The sequence below is a fragment of the Sinohyriopsis cumingii genome, chromosome 3 (genome assembly GCF_028554795.1).
Source record: "Sinohyriopsis cumingii isolate HCF-2022 chromosome 3, ASM2855479v2, whole genome shotgun sequence".
Taxonomy (NCBI): domain Eukaryota; kingdom Metazoa; phylum Mollusca; class Bivalvia; order Unionida; family Unionidae; genus Sinohyriopsis; species Sinohyriopsis cumingii.
Window position 1 is genome coordinate 79,386,134 of NC_142963.1, and position 25,035 is coordinate 79,411,168.

Genomic DNA, 25,035 nt, shown 5'->3' on the forward strand with positions numbered 1-25,035 from the left:
AAAAAGGGTCAGATTTGTCTCCAATGCTCTTGAGAGATTTTGCTTACATAATAAGTAGGTCTCTGCCATCCATGCACAATGCATAAACCCTCACTCTATACAGAATGAATTCCTGTGACCTAGAAAATGTGCACAAGGCCACAAAAAACTAAACAGGACAAGAAAATCCCCTATGACAAGGCATTTATGAATCAAATTAGGTCGAGTTTACTCCATCTATATTGGACACATCTTAATTACTTACAAGCTGAGACATTTACTTGCTCACAAACTTATTCTTTGCAGAACAGAAAGTACCTTCTTGTGGACGTCAACAATTTGATCAAAGTCACCATAACCCAGTGTGACGTAGGGACCTTCACAAATATCTAAATATAGAACTAAAACTGATGTGGTTCACTAATTTGTTTTAGATAGACACCCCAACAGAATTTTACTGTGACCTTAAAGCTGGTTCAAGGCCACCAAAATCTAATCAGACCAAGCAGTCCCCTAAGGCATCTGCATATCAAATTTAGTCCAGTTCAGTCAACTCATACGGTAAATATCTTGCATGCAAGCTTGTCCTTCACTTAACACAAAATATTAACATGTATCCTAGAAAATAACGTTATTCTCACCAAAAGTGAATCAAGTCTTGAAACCTACTAAAGGTATCGAAATATAAAATTGGTCTGGTTTCGTTCAATAGTTTGTTAGATATATTATTTCCATGGTAACTATGATTGATTGATTGATGGGCAACATAAAACCCATCAGATTTCCTTTTGGGGAATAAGGTGGGAGGTAGGCATACATACATCTGAATAATCATGCAACCTGCAGGACAGATACCAGCTTATTATCATAAAATACTACCAAACAAATTTTAAGCAGTCTTAAAATGATGCACATTAAGCAAAGAGATGATGGTAAAAAAATTGGAAAATGTTAACAATGGCTTTTAGAACATAGGATACAAATTTAATGAAAAGTGAATTTCTAGCAACAATCATAGCTAAATATTTTGTGCAAATATGTTAATAACACTAAATTGTAGCGTACTGATTTTATTTCAAACTACTTATACCTGTTGTGTCACGCTTTTTCCTTATGCCAACACTCTGAGAATTGACACGGCTTATTCTAATGGTTAGGACATACTGACTCTGCTCCTCTCTATCAAGTTTTCTTTCACAGTACAATATTCCGCTTGCATTCTCTATCTTGAATAGTCCAGCTGTGTTGTCTATCATGGGAAAAATAAAATTTGCAAAGTAGATATAAGTGCTGGAATTGAATGCATGAAAATATAATTTTCAATATTCATGAATAATGATGTACTTCATACTTAAATCAAATCTCTGCTTTCATCAATAAGAGACATCTTTCTGTTATTTCACCTTTTATTTAAATTGAAAAGACATATATAAATGGAAAGTAAGATCTTTCAAATTGAAGTCAAGCACAGACATACAGACGAATGTCCAGATATACATACATATCCCTAAATGATCACCATCCTGAACTTCTGTCAAGACAGGCTTAAAAAACGAGGCTAATGACAGAACAAACAAATTCTTTTTTTCTTCAATTTAAATGGACATAACAGAAACAGCTTTTAGTATAAACATATGTTTGATTGTAAGTATTATTTAATAAGTATGAAATTTATTTATCAGTATATTTGTTTTACACTTTTGCTTCGGTTAATAAGCACAAAATACAAGATTTGCACCACTGGTAATTTGACATATTCTTGACTAGATTGTAAGAAATATGAATACCAGGTATAGGGATCATGAAGGGGAAAATAGAGATATGCTTGTATAAAAACTGTCATCTTTGATTTTTGAGTAAATGTGAGGTAATATTTTAACAGTGAGTGGAAACATCATATTTTCACTTAGTGTTTGCCACTCATGAAAATACAAAATGTTTCCACTTCAGGTTTGTCACTTGTGACAAATTGTTATGGATATTTAATTTATAATAATTGTTTTCTTTTCTTAATAATTCTGTGTTACGTATACCTGTATTTTGCGTGTGACCTTTGTCCAAAATCAAGTTTGTTTTCTACCTGACTAGTGACATTTATGTTATAAACAACATAATACATAGATAATATTTCTCTAAGATTATAGGTTAGATATTCAGATCATTATTAAAGAAGGTAAACATGTTTATTTGAATCTGAGTCTCGGACATCAGTTTTCCACATAGCATTTCTTTAACTTGCTGACAACTTTTAATGTTTTAGAGAGGAAATTGATCTACATTTGGGTTCTTTTACTGTGTCATAGTTTTTTATGTCCAAGTTCTTTACTTGAAAAATCACTAATTCTTACTTTAGCATCTGAATTAGTCTTACTGTTGTATTCAGTTTTCAATTTGCTTGGATTTATTTATTTATTCAAATTACTTATTCACTGGAATAAAAACATACTCAATAATAGTTCTGATCTAAATATTAATTTGGAATTATACTGAATTCAGACAAGGACATTTTGAATTAACACATCATCACATTCCAAGCCATTAGCACATTAGCTCATTCAAAGCATATAGGCACATCAATACATTCAATACTGGAACATATTTGGAACATCACTGGAATTCAATTAGAACTTCATACATTTTGACTTGTGATATAATTTTTAGGACTATTTGGGACTTAATTCACAATACTTTAAGTTCTTTTTAAACTTCACTTTGTATTATGGGGAAATAAATTATTTGTTCAATTTTACAACACTTGTTGGTTTTCACTCTTTTCTGTCACTTAGTTTAAGACCAACACGTCATAACACAATACAAAATGTTTCCACTTTCCTTTCTCCCACTCATGACAATAAAAAATGTTGGCATTTCATGTTTGCCACTCATGACAATGCAAAATATTTCCACCTCATAAGAGAAAGATACCTTTATATCTATGACAAAAACTAAGATTTTCTTTTCAATATATATTTTAATGCATAAATCATGAACTTGCATTGATATTTTTTCTCCATTCTGTTCCAATATATTTATCAAAAGAAATTCTGAAATATTACAATTAGGGCATAGACTTTATACAAATTTAGTTCCTATATAAAATTCTTCAGATTGTGTATTTTGTCAATTAATGCAGCTTTCTTACAAAAATGAAGTGATTTCTATTTTTGGCAATATATTTATTACACAGATTGATATGGTGAAGACTGTTGGGAGTGGGGATATAATAGAAACAAAACTGAAACTTCAGAGTAAAATTCTCTAAAGATTTTAATGATTGTGAGTTTACCTATAAGGGGTTTGGGTTTTTATTTTGCTTATTTCTACATTCACATGTGCATTGCAACTGTCTAGTTAATTAACAGATACAGATGCAAATTGTAATAGTCACTTAATTTTGGTTTGCAAGCAACACTTATCTATCCAAAATTTCTCCTTCCTTTTTAAAAATAACTTTAGTGCAATAAGACTAAAATCATTAAATAAACAATTTTAGTATTATATTTAATGAAGAAAATTCTTCCTTAAAAACATGTATCATTTGTACTTGGTACTGAATGGTCACTTTTTGGATGGCATCTTCTCATTGCTTACATATATAGACAGCCTTGACACAGTGAGAGATCTGTTCATCCTGATGGACAGAGATAAAGAGAGAGAGAGGTCTAAATATCACCACTTTGCTATAAATGTGGTATCAACATTGTGGCAATAAAGTTATATTAACAGTGTGGCAATAAAAATGGTATCAACAGTGTGGCAATAGAATTGGTATCAAAAGTGTGGTAATAAAAGTAGTATCAACAGTGTGACAATTAAAGTGGTATCAACAGTGTGACAATAAAAGTGGTATCAACAGTGTGGTAATAAATGTGGTATCAACAGTGTGACAATAAAAGTGGTATCAACAGTGTGACAATTAAAGTGGTATCAACAGTGTGGTAATAAAAGTGGTATCAACAGTGTGACAATAAAAGTGGTATCAACAGTGTGGTAATAAAACTGGTATCAACAGTGTGGTAATAAAAGTGGTATCAACATTGTGGCAATTAAAGTGGTATCAACAGTGTGGTAATAAAAGTGGTATCAACAGTGTGACAATAAAAGTGGTATCAACAGTGTGGTAAAGTGGTATCAACAGTGTGGTAATAAAAGTGGTATCAACAGTGTGGCAATAAAAGTGGTATCAACAGTGTGGTAATAAAAGTGGTATCAACAATGTGACAATAAAAGTGGTATCAACAGTGTGGTAATACAAGTGGTATCAACAGTGTGGTAATAAAAGTGGTATCAACATTGTGGCAATTAAAGTGGTATCAACAGTGTGTAATAAAAGTGGTACCAACAGTGTGGCAATAAAATTGGTATCAGCAGTGTGGTAAAGTGGTATCAATAGTGTGGCAATACAAGTGGTATCACCAGTGTGGTAAAGTGGTATCAACAGTGTGGTAATAAAAGTGGAATCAACAGTGTGGTAACAAAAGTGGTGTCAACTGTGTGGCAATAAAAGTGGTATCAACAGTGTGGTAATAAAAGTGGTATCAACAGTGTGACAATAAAAGTGGTATCAACAGTATGGCAATTAAAGTGGTATCAACACTGTGGCAATAAAAGTCATATCACCACTGTGGCAATAAAAATGGCATCAACAGTGTGGCAAAAAAAGCATTATTAACAGTGTGGCAATAAAAGTTGTATTACCACTGTGGCAATGAAAGTTATATGAACAGTGTGGCAATCAAAGTAAAAGTATCAGTGTGGCAATAAAAGTGGTATCAACAGTGTGGCAATAAAAGTTGCATTACCACTGTGGCAATAAAATTGATATCAACAGTGTGGCAATCAAAGTAAAAGTATAGTGTGGCAATAAAAGTTGTATCAACAGTTTGGCAGCAAAAGTGGTATCAACAGTGTGACAATAAAAGTGATACTGTCAGTGTGGAATATGTACTGTCCCACACTGATGCATTCCAAATAAGTGGTCATGAAATACTAATAAATAATGACAGTAAGATGAACATTAACTGGTACAAATAATGACAGCAGATAAAAAATGTTACCCTTTGGATTGGGGTCAATTTGAAGCAAGTCATAGAATACATTTCCCTGTTGTTCTTCTGTTGAGTTGATGTCATATATAATCTGAGGAAATGACCCATTGTAATTTTCTGGTACAGGCACTGTGTAGTCAGTCAGAACTTTCCCACCAATTACATGGATTACTACCTAATACAAATCAAAGAAAGAAAAAGAAAATTTTAAGATATTTCTTTATTTTTAATTTACCTGTATATACTCGATTAAATGGATCCAGCTGCAGTCTACATGGACCCTGTTGTATAATGTGCTGGCAGATCTGGGTCTATTATAGTTTTGTTAAGCATATCAGTAAAACAATGAAAACAGACACTGATCTGCCAGCCCATTATGTCAAGGCAGATTAGGGTCTATGTTGTTTGCGGTTGGACCTGACTTATAAGTAAGTACAAATGGTATGGATATAATTCATAGTGAATTTTGCATAGAGGCATTTAAATCTCCATCAAGAAAAGGTTCTTTATATACTCACTTATAAGTTGAGTACAATTGCAAACTGCACATACCCAGATCTGTCATCATATTATGCAATGAAGATGTAGGTCTGTGCAGACTGTTACAGTAATCAGTAGAACAAACTATATAAACTCTGATCTACCAGTGCATTATGCTGCAGCAAATCAGGGTATATGTTGTTTGCAGTTGTAATTGACATATGGAATTATTTTCCATGAATCTGATACAAAGCAACTATGTTTATCATTCAGATATGCATCATACAATGTATCACCAATTTTCATCTTGTATGTTTTTGGACTACTACCATATATGTGCTATTACCAGGCCTTGTATGCTCTCAGACTACCACCACATCATCTACTATTATCAAGCCTTGTATGTTTTTGGACTACTATCATATATGTACTATTATCAAGCCTTATATGCTTTTGGACTACTACCGTATTTACCATATATGTTGGGACACCGTATTTGTTAGGACACCATAAATTAATTCTAAAAGTAATTTTTTTGTGTGCACTGTATGTTCTGGGACACATTGTTTTTTTCGAGTCGTAAGTTGTGGGACACCTTTTAAATCATTCGAACATTACATGTTGGAAATTGCACTCCAACTGAAATTTTATTTTAAAAAATATAAAACTGTGTACTTTAGATAAAACTCTTTAATCCACTGCAGCAGCATCTCATCAACACAACCCTTCTCCTGCACATGTATGATCTATTCTTTTGATCCATGAATATATTTTTAGCCTTCTCATACTGAAAAAATGTTAGAGACAACACACCAGCTGAAGCGGAAACTGCAAGGACAAAAATCAGATGTTTTCAAATCTGCACTAGTCTTGCTAATTCTCACACTTTTGATGCCCATCTTATCCTCAGTCCATCCAGGAATGCGATCAAAGTACACTCGAGTTTCATCCATGTTAATGATCATATTGTCGACGAAATGATCTGTTTCTCTTCTGGCCTTCACGAATTCATCACGTGATTTTATTTTCTCCAAATCTTCTGGATGATGCTGGGTCATCGATGTTCGCGTACAAAGCACTATATTGTAAACTTTAAAAACTGTTCCATTGTTTCATTTTATTTTAAAAAATGTCGTGAATACTGGTGAAAAGAAACCAAAGTTAGCTTCCATATCTCGGTCGTCTTTGTTTATTCGAAGCTAAAATATAAAAAATCGGCACACTTAAAAGAATCCAAGTCAGCTTCTGAGGTCAGCTTGGTCTGCAATAAAATAACCTTTCTATTGATATCCTTTAAAAAAATTCGGCTTCCGAGTCCAAAGTCGGTTTCCAACGTCAGCTTGCTTTGTAATAAAAATAACCTTTGTCTTTGATGTCCTGTCGGTAAGTTCAAAGAAGAAGTTTACTGTTGGCTGCCAACTGTGTTTATTTACCACCAAGGCTTCTATGTGCTTGGCATTTTTTGTAATAATTATTACAAAGGTGCACTGATGTCTGTGGATAAATAGTAATGATACTTTTGTAACCCGCGCTGGCGAAAAGATTGTCACTTGCACTCAAGTGAATGTGTTTTTAAATAATGATTTTTATTTGCGAGATACTGTCATACAGTAGACCTGGATATAAATTATTCTTGGCTATTTTGAACCTAACACCATGCCATCCGTGAATGGCAGTTGTCTTCACTATATCGGTTGATTATTTCCCTCTCATTTGCGAAATCGTTTGCTTATCTTCTGGCCTTCACGAATTCATCACATGATTTTATTTTCTCCAAATATTCTGGGTGACGCTGGATCATCAACATCTGTGCACAAAGCACAATATTGCGTCACTTCAAAATTTGTTCTATTGTTTCAATTTATTTTTAAAATTCCCATGAATACAGTTAAAAGGAACCCAAGTTTGCTTCCATATCTTGGACATCTTTGTATATTCAAAACAAAAACAAAAAAAAAATCGGCTCACTTCACAGAATCCAGTCAGCTTCTGATGTCGGCTTGCTTTGCAATAAAATAACCTTTGTATTGATATCCTTTACCAAAAAAAGAAGTAACCAAAGTCGGCTTCTGAGATCAGCTTGCTTTGTAATAAAACTCACCTTTTGCCTTTGATGTCCTGTCGGTAGGTTCAAAGAAGGAGTTAACTGCTTGCTGCCAGTCATGTTTATTCACCACCAGGGCTTCTATGTTCTATGTATTTGGCATCTGTGGTTACAATTAATACAAAGGATCATTGACGTCTGCGGGTAAATAGTAAGAATAATTTTGTAACCCGAACTGGTGAAAAGATTGTCAATTACACTTAAGTGAATGTGTTTTCAAATGATCATTTTTATTTGCGACATACTGTCATACAGTAGACCTGGATATAATTCAATCTTGATTATTTTGCACCCAACACCGTGTCATGCATGAATGGCGTCTTAAACATATCAGTTGACTATTTCCCTCTTGTTTGCGATTTTGTTGGCTCCAGTTTTCAGTCGGATAACATGTTCAAATCTTTGAGCACAACCACACACAATTGTTTCTCAATGTTCATGTCAATGAACAATGTGGTGTGTGGTATTGGACATAATTGATACACGCTACAGTATGGAATCCTACGCTTACGGATTTCGTGGAAATATTTTATTCTTAAATGCTCATGTTGAAAAAGGAATAAATGATAACAACACAAGGTTAGTTTCTTTCTTTTTATTATCAATTCAACGTTTTATTTATCTATTTTATTGCCATGTGCAGTGGGGTGGGGGCAAGCACAAATGCAATACAATTTTATTTCGTTTCTTAAGTCCTGGGACATATGACCAAAGTGAAAAAATGTTTCACCGTAAGTTCTGGGACAGGAAAAAAAATAATTATTTTATCGTGTCCCAACATATGCGGTAAATACGGTACCATATATGTACTATTATTATCAAGTCTTGTTTGGTTTTGGACTGCTACCATATATGTACTATTATCAAGCCTTGTACGCTCTTGGACTACTACCATATATGTACTATTCAAGCCTTGTATGCTTTTGGACTACTACTATATATGTACCAAGCCTTGTATGCTTTTGGACTACTACCATATATGTACTATTCAAGCCTTGTATGCTTTTGGACTACTGCCATATATGTACTATTCAAGTCTTGTATGCTTTTGGACTACTGCCATATATGTACTATTCAAGCCTTATATGCTTTTGGACTACTACCATATATGTACTATTACCAAGCCTTGTTTGCTATCAGACTAGCATCATATCATCTAATATTTTCAGGAATCATTCACTTTCAGACTATCACCATATTATGTACTATTTTCAGACCTTGTTCACTTTTGGACTATCACCATATATGTATTGTTTTCAGGCCTTGTCTGGTTTTGGACAACCACCATATTATGTACTATTATCAGACCTTGTTCATTTTTGAACTATCACCATATATGTATTGTTTTCAGGCCTTGTATGGTTTTGGACAACCACCATATTATGTACTACTTTCAGACCTTGTTCACTTTTGGACTATCACCATATATGTATTGTTTTCAGGCCTTGTATGGTTTTGGACAACCACCATATTATGTACTATTATCAGACCTTGTTCACTTTGGACTATCACCATATATGTATTGTTTTCAGGCCTTGTATGGTTTTGGACAACCACCATATTATGTACTATTTTCAGACCTTGTTCACTTTTGGACTATCACCATATGTGTATTGTTTTCAGGCCTTGTATGGTTTTGGACAACCACCATATTATGTACTATTATCAGACCTTGTTCACTTTTGGACTATCACCATATGTGTATTGTTTTCAGGCCTTGTATGGTTTTGGACAACCACCATATTATGTACTATTATCAGACCTTGTTCACTTTTGGACTATCAACATATATGTATTGTTTTCAGGCCTTGTATGGTTTTGGACAACCACCATATTATGTACTATTTTCAGACCTCGTTCACTTTTGGACTATCACCATATATGTATTGTTTTCAGGCCTTGTATGGTTTTGGACAACCACAGTATTATGTACTATTATCAGACCTTGTTCACTTTTGGACTATCACCATATATGTATTGTTTTCAGGCCGCCTTGTATGGTTTTGGACAACCACCATATTATGTACTATTATCAGGCCTAGCAATATACAACTTTAAAAAAATATATACCTCACCCTAACTTTGGAATCTTTTAAAAATAAACTTATGATTATAGCATTAGCTTAAGATATTATTTCTTATGTAGTCTTAAACTGTGCAAAATGGTTGTAAGAATAAGCTATACAATTTATTTTGTCCACAAGTAGCAACTGAATACCAATTCTGTATTAAAGTTACAGTAAGAGACTGACACGTTGCTCTAACTCTATTTGGACCATGTGGATGGTCAAAATATTTAACAGCACATGCGTATCTATGTTGGAGAAAGATGTACACATGATGTAGATTGTATAGTCTATTTCATTAATACAACAAGTATGTGTGTGTGTGATTGTGATTTTTAACATAGCTTTAACAATTTTTCAGTCATATCACTATGATGTCTGCAATGTGGCACTTTATAGTGATGTCTAGCACTGGGTCATCATGTTGCAGACATGTAGCATGGTGTCCCACCCAGTCACATTATCCTGACACCAGGCTGACCAGTCCTAACACTAACCTCTTAATGCTGAGCGCCAACTGAGGCAGCTGTTAGTACCATTTTTGTACGTCTTTTTGGTATGACTTGGCTGAGGATCAAACCCACGACCTCCCACTTCCAAGGCGGACGTTCTAACCACTAGGCCACTGGAGCAGTCTACAACAAGTATACCCCAAATAATAAAATAACAGACACATGCAAAACAGTAATCCTGGATTATCCTATCTCTAATCTATTGCTTTTCCTTACAAGGCATGTTTATGTTTTCTATTACTAATTCACAGTTACAAATTAAAAATGTACATACCATGCATGAATCATTAGCATTTGTTACGCTCTCAGTTGCAACCACACTGAAAATGTACTGCATAATGTCTGGAGAGAGTTTAACTTTCAAAGTGATGTGGCCTGTAGTCTTATTTATGTCAAAGCTGATGGAGTTTGGACCTAAATAAATGTATATACAAAAATTAAACAGCAAATAAAGACTATGGATGATATTATTAAATTATTAATATAGCAACACACTATTAATACAAGATGTAATAACATCCATTAAAAATAGCATTAAATTATAGCAATACACTATTACAAGATGTAATAACATCCATTAAAAATAGCACAAAATTATAGCAATACACTATTACAAGATGTAATAACATCCATTAAAAATAGCACTAAATAAATGTAAAGTGTTGGCATATTTTGTAGTTAAACAGACATGTAATGATTTGATTTCATTTCAGTAGCATGAAGGCCATCTGTGATTGAATATATCATCTGTACCCCACCATACACAGTATATTCAACCTACATACTTACATAGCTACCTGGTATCCTTATATTTATCTACAGTGATCCCTCATTGTTAAACTCCTCTGTATAACCACTTACAAAGTGGGGACAGTCATGAACCCCATACAAATGTTTTATTGTTGTGCTTGATTTTTATTATACAGTTGATTTTGATTCTTGGCTGTTGAGAACCAAATAAAAAAAATCATACTTTTGTGTTTATACACTACTGTACACAGCTTTCTCTGAATATACCTCACTGTAAGGTACCCTTATTTATGTGATTAATTGTTTGAGTGGTGTTTAATGTCACATCAACACAAGAAAGGTTATAACATGTTGAGGCAACTGGAGTAAAGAGTACTGCCCAAAGATACACCATGGTGGCTGACCTAGCCTGATCTGGGCAGGATTCGAAATTGCACCCTTCTGATTCTTAGTCTGGAATGCTAACCCATGAGCCACTACAGATGAAACCTAGAAGAAAGTTTGCTGACAATTGTCTACAACTAATTGGCCTGGAATAGAGTTGTCAGTAACGTGCAATAAAATCCTGAGAAGTAGGTTTTATCAACTTATCAACTCAGTTTTAGTGTCTGACATACCTTGCTTACATCATGCATACAGTGCAAGTTAACACTAAACGTGTTGGAATATGAAATTGAACACATGCTTTAAGCATATTTCAATAAACCCTTGAAAGCTGGACACAGTAACCCAGTTTTGAGTCTATCAAACCCATTCTTCCCATGCACAAGTTTTGGAGGTTACTAAATAAAAAGATAATGAAATCACAGCTTTGATGTGATTATTAAGAGTACTCTACGGAGCAGATCACAACAGTAATGTTTGGGTGTGCCAAAATAAAAATCAAGTTTGATTTTAATGGGTTTAGTAATATTAGTAGATTACTAATAACCTAGACAGGAGGGAGAGGGAGGAGGCACAGTTTGAACACTGGATCAACATATGGTGAAATGCATACAACCCCACATATTAAAGAGGATGAAAAAGATACTCACCAGTCAGCTTGTATGTAATGTTTCCCTGTCCAGCACTGACATCAAGGATGCTAGTACTCAACTGACTTATGTTGTAATTGACTTCGTACACACTTTCAGGAAAGTGAGGAACAAAGTCATAGACATCATTGACATATACAGTCACATTTGTTCTTGTTTTCCTGGAATGTGTCCCAAGATCTGATGCCATGATTTCAAATAGATATTGATGCTTAGTCTCGTAGTCAAGTGGAGTAATTAAGCTCAGTGTGCCGTCTGGAAGGAAGACATGATACAATTAGTTTGCTACAGACCAGCAGTTGCAGTAAGCACAATTAAATGCATCTATTTATTTGTAATCAAACACGACAAAAAACGACTGCAGTTTAATTACTGACAAGTTTTAAATTTCTACATGGAAATGCAATGATTGATGAGCACAGGTTTAATTAGTATTAATAGTGAATACAACACAGAAATGAAGTGACTAATGAGCACAGGATTTAACTGGTACTATAGGCAAATCCAACAACACAGAAATGCAGTGACTAATGAGCACAGGTTTTAATTGGTACTATAGGCAAATCCAACAACAAAGAAATGAAGTGACTAATGAGCACAGGTTTTAATTGGTACTACAGGCAAATCCAACAACACAGAAATGAAATGACTAATGAGCACAGGTTTTAATTGGTACTACAGGCAAATCCAACAACACAGAAATGAAGTGACTAATTAGCACAGGTTTTAATTGGTATTATAGGCAAATCCAACAACAAAGAAATGAAGTGACTAATGAGCACAGGTTTTAATTGGTACTACAGGCAAATCCAACAACACAGAAATGCAGTGACTAATGAGCACAGGTTTTAATTGGTACTACAGGCAAATCCAACAACACAGAAATGAAGTGACTAATTAGCACATGTTTTAATTGGTACTACAGGCAAATCCAACAACACAGAGATGCAGTGACTAATGAGCACAGGTTTTAATTGGTACTATAGGCAAATCCAACAACACAGAAATGAAATGACTAATGAGCACAGGTTTTAATTGGTACTACAGGCAAATCCAACAACACAGAAATGCAGTGACTAATGAGCACAGGTTTTAATTGGTACTACAGGCAAATCCAACAACACAGAAATGAAGTGACTAATTAGCACATGTTTTAATTGGTACTACAGGCAAATCCAACAACACAGAGATGCAGTGACTAATGAGCACAGGTTTTAATTGGTACTATAGGCAAATCCAACAACACAGAAATGAAGTGACTAATGAGCACAGGTTTTAATTGGTACTATAGGCAAATCCAACAGCACAGAAATGCAGTGACTAATGAGCACAGGTTTTATTGGGTACTATAGGCAAATCCAACAACACAGAAATGTAGTGACTAATGAGCACAGGTTTTAATTGGTACTATAGGCAAATCCAACAACACAGAAATGCAGTGACTAATGAGCACAGATTTTAATTGGTACTATAGGCAAATCCAACAACACAGCAATGAAGTGACTAATGAACACGGGTTTTAATTGGTACTATAGGCAAATCCAACAACACAGAAATGAAGTGACTAATGAGCACAGGTTTTAATTGGTACTATAGGCAAATCCAACAACACAGAAATGCAGTGACTAATGAGCACAGGTTCTAATTGGTACTATAGGCAAATCCAACAACAAAGAAATGAAGTGACTAATGAGCACAGGTTTTAATTGGTACTATAGGCAAATCCAACAACACAGAAATGAAGTGACTAACGAGCACAGGTTTTAATTGGTACTACAGGCAAATCCAACAACACAGAGATGCAGTGACTAATTAGCACAGGTTTTAATTGGTACTATAGGCAAATCCAACAACACAGAAATGAAGTGACTAATGAGCACAGGTTTTACTTGGTACTATAGGCAAATCCAACAGCACAGAAATGAAGTGACTAATGAGCAAAGCTTTTATTGGGTACTATAGGCAAATCCAACAACACAGAAATGCAGTGACTAATGAGCACAGGTTTTAATTGGTACTATAGGCAAATCCAACTACACAGAAATGCAGTGACTAATGAGCACAGGATTTAATTGGTACTATAAGCAAATCCAACAACATGGAAATGTAATGACTGATGAGCACAGGTGTTAATTAATATCAGTGGTAGATACAACTACATTGAAATGCAATGACTGATGAGCACAGGTTTTAAATTGATATTAAGGGTATGTACAACATGAAAATGAAATGATAAATGTGTGTGTTTGATTTGGATACTTAATGTAGCTTTAACACTTTTTCAGTCATATCACTATGATGTCTGCAGGGTGACAGCTTATTGTGATGTCTAGCACTGGGATATCATGCCACAGACATGTATCTTGATGTCCCACCCAGTCACATTATCCTGACTCCAGGCTGACCAGTCCTAACACTAACCGCTTAATGCTGAGTGCCAAGCAAGGCAGCTGTTAATGCCATGTTTGTAAGTCTTTGGTATGACTTGACCAGGGATCAAACCCATGACCTCCTGCATCCAAGGCGGACACTCTTACCACTAGGCCACGAGAGCGGCAAAATGATACATGAGCACAGGTGTTAATTAGTATTAATGGTGGTCAATACAACATCATGGAAATGTAATTATTGATGAGCACAGGTATTAATTAACATTAATGGTAAATACAACATGGAAATGCAATAATTGATAAGTACATATGTGCTAATTAATATTAATTTTAGTATTTGCATAAAAAGAAAGTTATTTTGATTTATTTGTTTTATATTTCCTTAATGTCTGGAGCATGTGTGTGTGTGTTATTTGGATTTGTAATGTAGCTTTAATAATTTTTCAGTCATATCACTATGATGTCTGCAGTGTGACAGGTTATAGTGATGTCTCTAGCACTGGGGCATCATGCTGCAGACATGTAGCATGATGTCCCACCCAGTCACATTATCCTGAAACCAGTCCGACCAGTCCTAACATTAACCTCTTAATGCTGAGCACCAAGCAAGGCAGCTGTTAGCACCATTTTTGTAAGTCTTTGGTATGACTTGGCTGGAGTTCGAACCCATGACCTCCCGCATCCGAGGCGGATGCTCTAAATGTCTGGAGTATAAGAAAAACATAGTTTAACATGCAGTATCAAGGATGACATATACATTTTCATCTGCAACTAAGAAAAGCACAAACAGGTTTAGTGTCAGTTTTTAATGACTGTTCTTTCTGGACACCTGCGTAAAGATCTTTGACAAGGAAGTAATCCCTAGTTTCTATGAAATAATGACGATGGTAATCCTTCCTTCTAGATTAAGAAAACATTTATTAACAGTCCCCAATGTTCTCATTGATGTCACTTATTTATAATTCTATTTTCAAACATTGTTTCAACTTTTTTTTAAAATTTGGACATTGCCCATTGAAAAGTTGGAATTTTTTTGCCGACACCTTTTGGTGCTGGCATAGGGTAGCCAATTACTAGCTGGCCAAGCAAACTTTAACAATCTTTCATTGCGATATACCTGCATGAAATCAATAGGAATATGATTTATTTTGTCAGAAATTGTGAGTATAGCATTTATTATATCTTTAATCCACTGACAGACAAGACAAAAGTACAGCCTTGATGAAATTTGATTTGGAACTTGCTATTTGCATTCCTAGTCAAACGAATACACAAGTCTTGCAACCTGCATGTCACTGACATCAGAGGTCCAATAGTCATATCATATCAAACCATTTCCAAAGTTGTTATACATAGAATTTGGAAATATAAAATGAAAGTCAAGTAATGTTTATAAGTAAATACAATGCACACTTCTCAACACTGAGAACAATGATGAGAAACCTGTCAGTATTGCAACAAGGTGGAGAAAACCAGATTCATCAAGTACTGAGCTTGTGTCAGCAATGTTTTTTGTTCATAACACATGACTACTGCATTGACATGTACTCTCTGCTTAACGAATCTGGTTTTCTCCAAGCTGCTGCAACATTTACAGATTTCTGGTCTTTGTTTCAAGAATAAATATTTTGAGAAGTTTATGTTCTTTTGTTTTCTTTAAAGATTACATGGCTTTTATTTATATGTTGGACTTGTTTTCCTACAGTAACATTTGTATCCCTATTGTTAGAATCAGCCGAACCCCTAGTAGTTTCAAGATCTGGAAATTCTAAAGTCCTGACTAATTTTTCCATCCCCCTGAGGTTACAATATAGTATATAAAATGTAATATGTACTGATGAATGAGTCCCATTTCTTCAATAAAGTCAACTGTAATTTCTGCTTTGCAAGATACATTTATTCAGTACTAAGAAAAGGACTCAGTAGCTTGAAATAAATGGATATTATTTGCACCTGTAAAGAAACAATAAAAAGCTAAAAATTACCAAGTGGGTCAATATAAAATGGAACCCTGCCATCTCTTGTCATTTGATACACAACAGAACCATTTTCTCCAAAGTCACTGTCATTGGCATACACTTTGTAGCCCTAAAATAAAAAACACATGTCTAACAATTAGATTAGTTAATGATTATGTTGCATTATTATCATTTGATAAATTTCATCATTACTTTATTATTTTGTTTGTATATTTGCATCAATCTTTAGCTATGCCTGAAATTATATTTGTAACGAGCTCTGCAATTAATTGTGTGCTCCTTATATTTTGCACCTTTCCCCAGAACAGTATTAATATAACACAACAATATTTTTAAATAAAGGAATATATATATATATATATATATATATATATATATATATATATATATATATATATATATATATATACACACACACATATATACATACATACATACATATATACAATATATATTTCCAGGAACTTTTGAAAAAGATTCTAGCAAAAACATGACAAGTTCTGCTAAGTTACAAAACAGTTTCATTTCTAAACAGTTCATAAAAGAAAAGTTTTTAATTTCATATATACCCCCTTAATAAGTGAAGTTCAACTGCAAACAACATAGACCATGATCTGCCATTGCATAATGCACCATCAAATCAGGGTCTGCATTGCTTGTTTTACCGATTATTTCTAACAAAATGCAATGACCCAGATCTGCGAGTGCCTTATGTGACAGCAGGTCTGGGTCTGTGCAGCATGCAGTTGGACTTAACTTATAAATGAGTATATACATTAAGTACAGAAAATAGAATTTTAATGCAGGAGTGAGATTTAATAAGCACTTAAGCTACTTAATAAACCTGAATTTGTTAGATTTTTTGAATGCAAATGATATACCTGCACATTCAATTTATTCTCTGAGATGTTAAAGATGTAAGGTTGGCCATAGAATATAGGACTGTTATCATTCTCATCAAGGACTCTAATCACCATGCTGGTGCTTGAATTCAGTGATGGAGATCCTTCATCAACTGCCTGTAAATAGTTTGAACAATTCTTGGTAAGAAGCCCCATGTATTGCAAATATTTGAAAAAATAAAATCATTGTCAGATAAGTATATACAATATTGATTAAATAGTCAAAATTACAAGAAATATTAAAGCTGATTAGCATAGTACTGTGTTCAAAAAAGTTCATTTCATCTGACAATGTTTAAATTACTTTTGTTGCATATGACTGGCAAAACCCAAGATTTTAGTGAAATATTTTTCTTTAATAATCAAAATCAAATTCTCTCACACTTGTTATTAGCAAAAAAAAGTGCTAAAAGCTGTCTTTTCACCACTGTGGAAGTCAAACAAGAGTGATCTCTTAATAGAGGGACTTGCATAAATAATTGAGCCATGCTTTTTAGCCATGCTGCAGTTACTACCTGAGCATATATGCATGCTCTGTCAGGTTTTAAAATGTAATTGCAGGCAGGCTAGGAGTGTGTGCCCACATTATAATCAGGTATATATATTTGATGAAATGTATTTAACTCCAAAACTTGGTTTCTTGCTCAAGTAGGTTACCTGATCATAATACATTAAGAAGAATGGAAAATGGTAAGAGGTGGAGGGAGGTGCATCCCTTTATTCAGAGAATATCCAAATTTTTATATAGATGTAAATCAGATTCAAATCTTGAGAGAGATATGGGCTAGAGTTTGCATATAGATATACCTGCTTGCAACTTGTACGGAAAATGCCACCCCACCCCACCCCACAAGTCCCTTCAAATTGAGTTACTGCATCATTGTGAAGCTGCTGACTAACCCTGATGATTGCATGCTTTTTTACAACACCCACTGCCTGTGTTTCAATAACTGACTGTATTTCCCACTAAAGAATATGGTTCTTCTCCTGATCTGATTTGATGGCACATCCATTAGAAGGGGAGAGGAAGAAAGAGAAGGGGGTTTGGATACATGTAATCTGAAGCCACTCTGAATGAATTGGATCACCCATGTGTTTTGCTCATACTTTATCCAAAATGATCAGAATATGGTCCCCACTGTTTATGGGGGGGGGGGGAGGGTTTAAGTCAGCTTCGAGAAGTAGGAAACTTGGGGTAGAGAAATTTTGTTTCTTACCTCCCCTTCAACATTGCCTCCTAGACTGATTTGACTATCTGCTGGCATAAGGGCATAAAATATCCCTTTTGCCTGGTTCACCTGATCCCACCATTGTGGCAAGGTCAGCAGATTCCTAAACAAGGATACAGTTGGTGCAGACAGTTGGAGGGATAGTTCCTTAGCTGCCTGCCAATGAACTTCTTCAATTTTGTTCCGAACGAGCAATGTTGAGCCAAATGGAGTCATTCTTAAGGCCAGGCATTGCAGTTTTAGTGATGTAGCACATAAACAAGGATCACAAAATATCAAGTCAAAATTGGCAGAGATGGTCACTGCATAAGTTTTATGGTGAGCTTCTCTGTTAATATCCCAAGTAATGATTTGGTCCATTAACAATTGTTGTTCTGATTTTACCACCAGTCATAAAACTGCTAATGAGTCAAGATCCAGCACTCAAGAATGGTAACAAGATTTTAAACTAGATTCAATGTGGTACAAAACACATTCTTATCCACCTTATAAAAAAGTGGGACAGACATGTTTGCTGTTATATTTTTATACAATGAGAGTTCAGAATGGTAGGCAGTGGAACGTGTTATGTACCAGAGCAATGAGAACATGGCTGGTATATGGCTTTCCAAAAAGAAAGTTTTAGCATTCCCTAGATCACAGACACATTTGGACAGCTGACTGTTATTCTCCTGGAGTTTTGCTGACTTGCTAAGAAGATGGAAAGAAGGAAAATCTCATCATCCACACTCTGACTTCATAGTCACACACTATGTGGTAGTGGGATGTGATAGAGGGCATTTTTAAGCTGGCAACTCCCAGTATATCCCATAATAGCTCTGTCTGGTCAGATCAGAAAAAAGCTGCTGTTCTTCACAATCACCTTGTGATTACTCTTGGTCACTGTCTGCTTCCATTTGGGGATAAACCATGCCCTGAAGTAACAATAATGCAATGCCATCATCCCTAAATAAACCACTGCAATTACCCTGCAGGCAGGCAGTTAGAATAAGGAAAGCTGGTTCTCCTGGGTGATTTTGTTGCACCTTTGTCGATATGATATAGATAGAATGGATTTTGGAAGGTGGCAGGCTTATATTCCTTATTTCAATGTGATTAGGGAATGTATTCAAAGGAGAAAAGTCCTTGTAGGCTTGTTTTCTCACTTGGTGTACCCTTGGGGGGGGGTCTTCTTGTTTCTCTGGTCTATACTCTCAAATGAGGGCTGACCTGAAGGACATTGGGCCTTTGCAAAATTGCCTCTTTGACAGCTTGATTAGAAACTTCCTCTACAAATACATTCATGGATACAAAGATGAACATGGATCCTACTGCAGCTACATTTTAAAACAGTTGTGTGTCAAAAGAAGACTTCCATCCAAATAAACTTGATACAGATTTTGATATTCACATGCCTGCAATAATTTTGTTGATGACTGGGACCTTAGTCTGAAAGACAGGCATACAAGTCTTCTAAAAGGCCTTTTTAAAACTGTATGGAAGTTGTCTCTACCTCTCTAAACAATGTAATATATCAGTGACTTGACCAGACTGTGGTATTTCTTTGAATGCCAGTTAGTAGTTCTTGGCCAATAGGTCAATGGAGTATAAAACAAGGTGGCACATGTGAGTGTATGTATTTTAAATGTATTATGATGAGGTAATGTATTTGAAGAATAACTGTTTAACTAAGCAAACAAAATGCTATTATATTATAATACATTTATCTGGGAATAATTAAGTATCTGTACCATATTTGTATATGTTATTAAGAATAAAAGTTAAAGTGAAAAATTCACAACAAGAGGCCCAAGTGGCTAAGATCACTCACAAGACTGGCATCTACATGCTGGGTAAGAAATCTGGGTTAGTATAATCTTCACTGAAATTTAAAGGTCATTCTATTTCATAGTAATGACAGCCATATTAGACTGGAGATCAGTGTCTTTTTGTGCAAATTTGAAAAACCTATATGGCAGGATGTGTTTTGTCAAATTTTGTCAAATCCTGTATGGTAGTTTTTGAGCAAAAGTCATTAATTCTTTCCAACTTTTAGTAACAGCAGCCATATGTAATAGCAGATCAAATGAACATACTGGATGGTAGATATGCATTAATGTTACAAATTTTAAATGTTTTCTTGCAAGGATACTTTCAATAACATTTGTTCAGAATCTATTTTTTGCAGTTTTAAGAAGCTGTGTGAATCTTTTTGGCAGGCTGGCATCAGTTTTAGTAGTAATGGTGGATATTTATGATAGCAGACTGGCATCATTTTTAGTAGTAATGGTGGATATTTATGATAGCAGATTGGCATCATTCTTAGTAGTAATGGTGGATATTTATGATAGCAGACTGGCATCATATTTAGTAGTAATGGTGGATATTTATGATGGCAGATTGGCATCATTTTTAGTAGTAATGGTGGATATTTATGATGGCAGACTGGCATCATTTTTAGCAGTAATGGTGGATATTTATGATGGCAGACTGGCATCATATTTAGTAATAGTGGATATTTATGATGGCAGGTTGGCATCATTTTTAGTAGCAATGGTGGATATTTATGACAGCAGACTGGCATCATTTTTAGTAGTAATGGTGGATATTTATGATGGCAGAGTGGCATCATTTTTAGTACTTATGGTGGATATTTATGATGGCAGGCTGGCATCATGTTTAGTACTTATGGTGGATATTTATGATGACAGATTTTTAGTAGCAATGGTGGATATTTATGATGGCAGACTGGCATCATTTTTAGTGCTAATGGTGGATATTTATGATGGAAGATTGGCATCATTTTGTTTTTGTATCTGTAGTAATGGTCGAAATATATGATGACAGACTGGCATAATTTTTAGTAGTAATGGTGGATATTTATGATGGCAGACTGGCATAATTTTTAGTAGTAATGGTGGATATTTATGATGGCAGACTGGCATCATTTTTAGTAGTAATGGTGGATATTTATGATGGCAGACTGGCATCATGTTTAGTAGTAAGGGTGGATATTTATGATGGCAGATTGGCATCATTTTTAGTAGTAATGGTGGATATTTATGATGGCAGATTTTTAGTAGTAATGGTGGATATTTATGATGGCAGACTGGCATCATTTTTAGTAGTAATGGTGGATATTTATGATGGCAGACTGGCATCATGTTTAGTAGTAATGGTGGATATTTATGATGGCAGATTGGCATCATTTTTAGTAGTAATGGTGGATATTTATGATGGCAGATTTTTAGTAGTAATGGTGGATATTTATAATGGCAGACTGTCATCATTTTTAGTAGTAATGGTGGATATTTATGATGGCAGACTGGCATCATGTTTAGTAGTAATGGTGGATATTTATGATGGCAGACTGGCATAATTTTTTGTAGTAATGGTGGATATTTATGATGGCAGACTGGCATAATTTTTAGTAGTAATGGCATCATTTGAACAAACATAAAACCATTCATGTCAATATACAAAACTGGTAGGAGTATAATAAGAACATGGAGAGATTCCCTTGATATTAAAGTAAAAACTGCAGCAGCAACAAAATCAGTTGAAACCCAGCAGACCTTGTATTATCAAGACATGACTAAAGCAGGAGATCCAGAAATGGTGAGTGATCAGGGTGAAGGATCACCTGAACCTCTTTCCCTCTGTTACACTAAACAAAACCATGTTTCCATTCGAGTGACTGTTCTGTTTCTCACTACTGACCCTAACACTTTTTCCCCTCTGGTAAAAAAAGAACCATATTAAATATATAGAATGATTTTTAAAAAAAGCAACAAAAGTAAAATGATCAAACTACCCTAATTTTAAAACCTGTGTAATAGAAAAAGCATATTTTTTGTTTTCTTGGCCTTATAATTGTAATTATAATAACCCCTTCCCCTTCTCATTATCAAATTGCCCAAACTCCAACCCTGCACAGTAAAATTTTTGGCTTTACCCCTGGATTACTATTTGCTAACTTAGTCAGTGAAGTGTTACCATGATTGTGAATTTGTATTCAGCCCTTGACTCTCTGTCCAGAGTTCCAACCATCTCCAGTATTCCTGTATTGTTATTCAGCCTGAAGATATTACCTGTTGAGAAATTTAACATTGATGATAAAATTCATTAAATTTTAAATTTTGTCTGATTACTTTGGGTACTACAGCTTGAAGCAAAGCAAAACAGTATTAGCAGAACTAAATTAAAATGCTTATATGAGTCAATACAAAGTACTGATAATCGAGTTAATCCCAACTATTGATTTTGTATAACACAATGGATGGGAACTATTTCTTAAAGTCATGTATGAACTTAATCCATTTGCCTGACAAATCAGCTTTATCCAAAGTTTTTAGTGACAATAATTTATGAAGGTTAAATGTGTTTAGACTCTATTGATAACAGCAAACCATCAATGTCACTCTAGTGTTAAGATTTGACAAAGACATTCCTGAAAGTGTCCTTTAACGAAACATGAACTACGTCAGGTTTACCAAAAAAAATTAAAATGCATTCTTCCCTACACATCACCGTACAAATAATTCAACTGTTTAACAGTGTGTCTGAGATTCTAATAAACTGGCAGAAAGCGTTCTCTTTCAGTCTTCTGTAATATGGTGGTACTCAGAACACACACAAGATAAACTAGATTTCAAAACTCTCAATTAAATATCCCATATGCATGAGTTTTTCCAAACTTCAGTTATATTTCCCATATTTATTAAGTCAAATAATAGTGAGTGAACATGGACTTTCTTGTTAATATATAGGCTAATGCACTGCATCCAACAGATGCTATTACTGTATACACAAGACTGAGATGACATCACAAGGTGTGCAGGAAATTCTAAATGTATTTATTTAGGCAAGCTGAAATTAGCAAAATTTACGTATATACCTCTCTCAGGGTTGGCATGTATGATTATTACATGGAAATATTATAAGTGAAAATAATTTGTTTAAAAAGTCAAAAAAAATTATTTTCTGTTTCTTATTGGTTATGCCTAATATAGATTTGTGTATAGTTTAATCAGATGATGAAAAGAATCTAAGATGTTGTAGCAGTATCTCTACCTTTTGACTCTAGTAATTATTGTTTGTTTATGCATTATTGCATAGAATTTTGTATCAATGCACCTGTAATTACATTTTTATTTGGCCCTGAAATTGTAAATACCTAACTGAATAAAATGTATGACAACATTGAACAATAGGGTTTAGTGCATGGAGGCTAGAAGCATATTTACATAATGGCACCACCATATGTACATTAAAGATCTGAACTTTTGTTGAATGAAGTACATCCCATGGATTTGAATCATAGATACTACTGTACTAAATTTAAATAACATCTCCAAAAATCAATAATGAAGTTTCAGAAATAATGCTTCATAATGAGTTGTAGTTTGCTTTGATGTAAGCGTCACAACCATGGTAAATTTTCAAGGTTACTCCTTGGCATGTGAATAAGCCCTTCCCCTTGCCAGACTTTCTTCCCCTAAATTATTTTGGCTTATATATAGTAGGTTTACTTGTGTCTTATTATTCATCTCTTCTTAAATTCTAAAATGCTATAATTGCATCATGTTCATATTAGAAAATCAAAGAAATAAATGTTAACATATTTTTGATAAATATTTAGACCTAAGCATAACTAACATTCCATATGGATCATATCTGTTTTCACAGTTAAAGGAGCAAAAAAGGGACAATAATCAAGTAAATCAGTTCTTCAATTCAGGAGACAAATACATGCAATGTTTATCATTGGTTGAATTTAAGTAATAAAAAACAGGTACAACAAATTCTTCAAAATACAGTGCCTCACCAGCTCCAAAGAGATATATTGTAGATAAGCAGCCAAGTCACTTGAGCTGCTTATGTTATTGTGATGATCAGTTCCCTTCATGATGAACACACATGTCAAGTTTCATCAATGTATGTCAGAGAAGTGGAGCTAAATGCATAAACTTAACAATGACACCTATATCCACAGTATGGCTGGAAAAGTGATACCTCTGTGATGCCTATGCTTTGAAAGCAAGATGAAATGTCTCAGAAAATTCAATGAAGAGCACCCACCTGCAATCAGCAAATCATTACATAACAGGCTAGAACAGTAGTGTCACCACTGTTTACTTAAGGATGATTACTCATATCTTGGACTATTTAACATTTTACATTTTTTTATATATCTTTATATAGGACACTCAGTCGAATCTTTAAAGGACACCGGCCATACTCTAACATTTTTCTTTTTACATCAGATTTGCATTACATGATTAAAAGTAGTTATACTTGCACAAAAATAATAAAAAATTATCAAGTGTAAAGAAGAAATAATCATTACATCACTCGAAATAGAAGCATACAATGCTGTTACTTCCTCTTAGCTATGATATCCCACCTACAGAGGATGCCAGCCAGAAATGAAGTACATTTATCCCCATAAGACTAAGTACATGCTTTTTGGCAAAAAATAAAACACTATAAAATATGGATAGGGAACATTTATAAGAAACTAATGAAAACTAATTTACTGTTCAGCCTTATATTGATATGTGTGCACAATGCACTAGATTGT

General features: G+C 34.4%; 1 protein-coding gene across 1 annotated transcript in view; it reads right to left on the minus strand.

Annotated features, from left to right (window-relative positions):
• Positions 1-25,035, minus strand: part of LOC149803173 (protocadherin Fat 4-like) — a 208,618-nt gene that overhangs the window by 14,087 nt on the left and 169,496 nt on the right. The window contains exons 41-47 of the mRNA XM_089953895.1: positions 22,449-22,543; positions 17,224-17,361; positions 16,349-16,451; positions 11,974-12,228; positions 10,464-10,603; positions 5,037-5,202; positions 1,070-1,228 (exon numbers count right to left, since the gene is read on the minus strand). Coding sequence (XP_089810021.1) covers positions 1,070-1,228; positions 5,037-5,202; positions 10,464-10,603; positions 11,974-12,228; positions 16,349-16,451; positions 17,224-17,361; positions 22,449-22,543 — 1,056 coding nt within the window. The remainder of the gene's footprint in view (positions 1-1,069; positions 1,229-5,036; positions 5,203-10,463; positions 10,604-11,973; positions 12,229-16,348; positions 16,452-17,223; positions 17,362-22,448; positions 22,544-25,035) is intronic.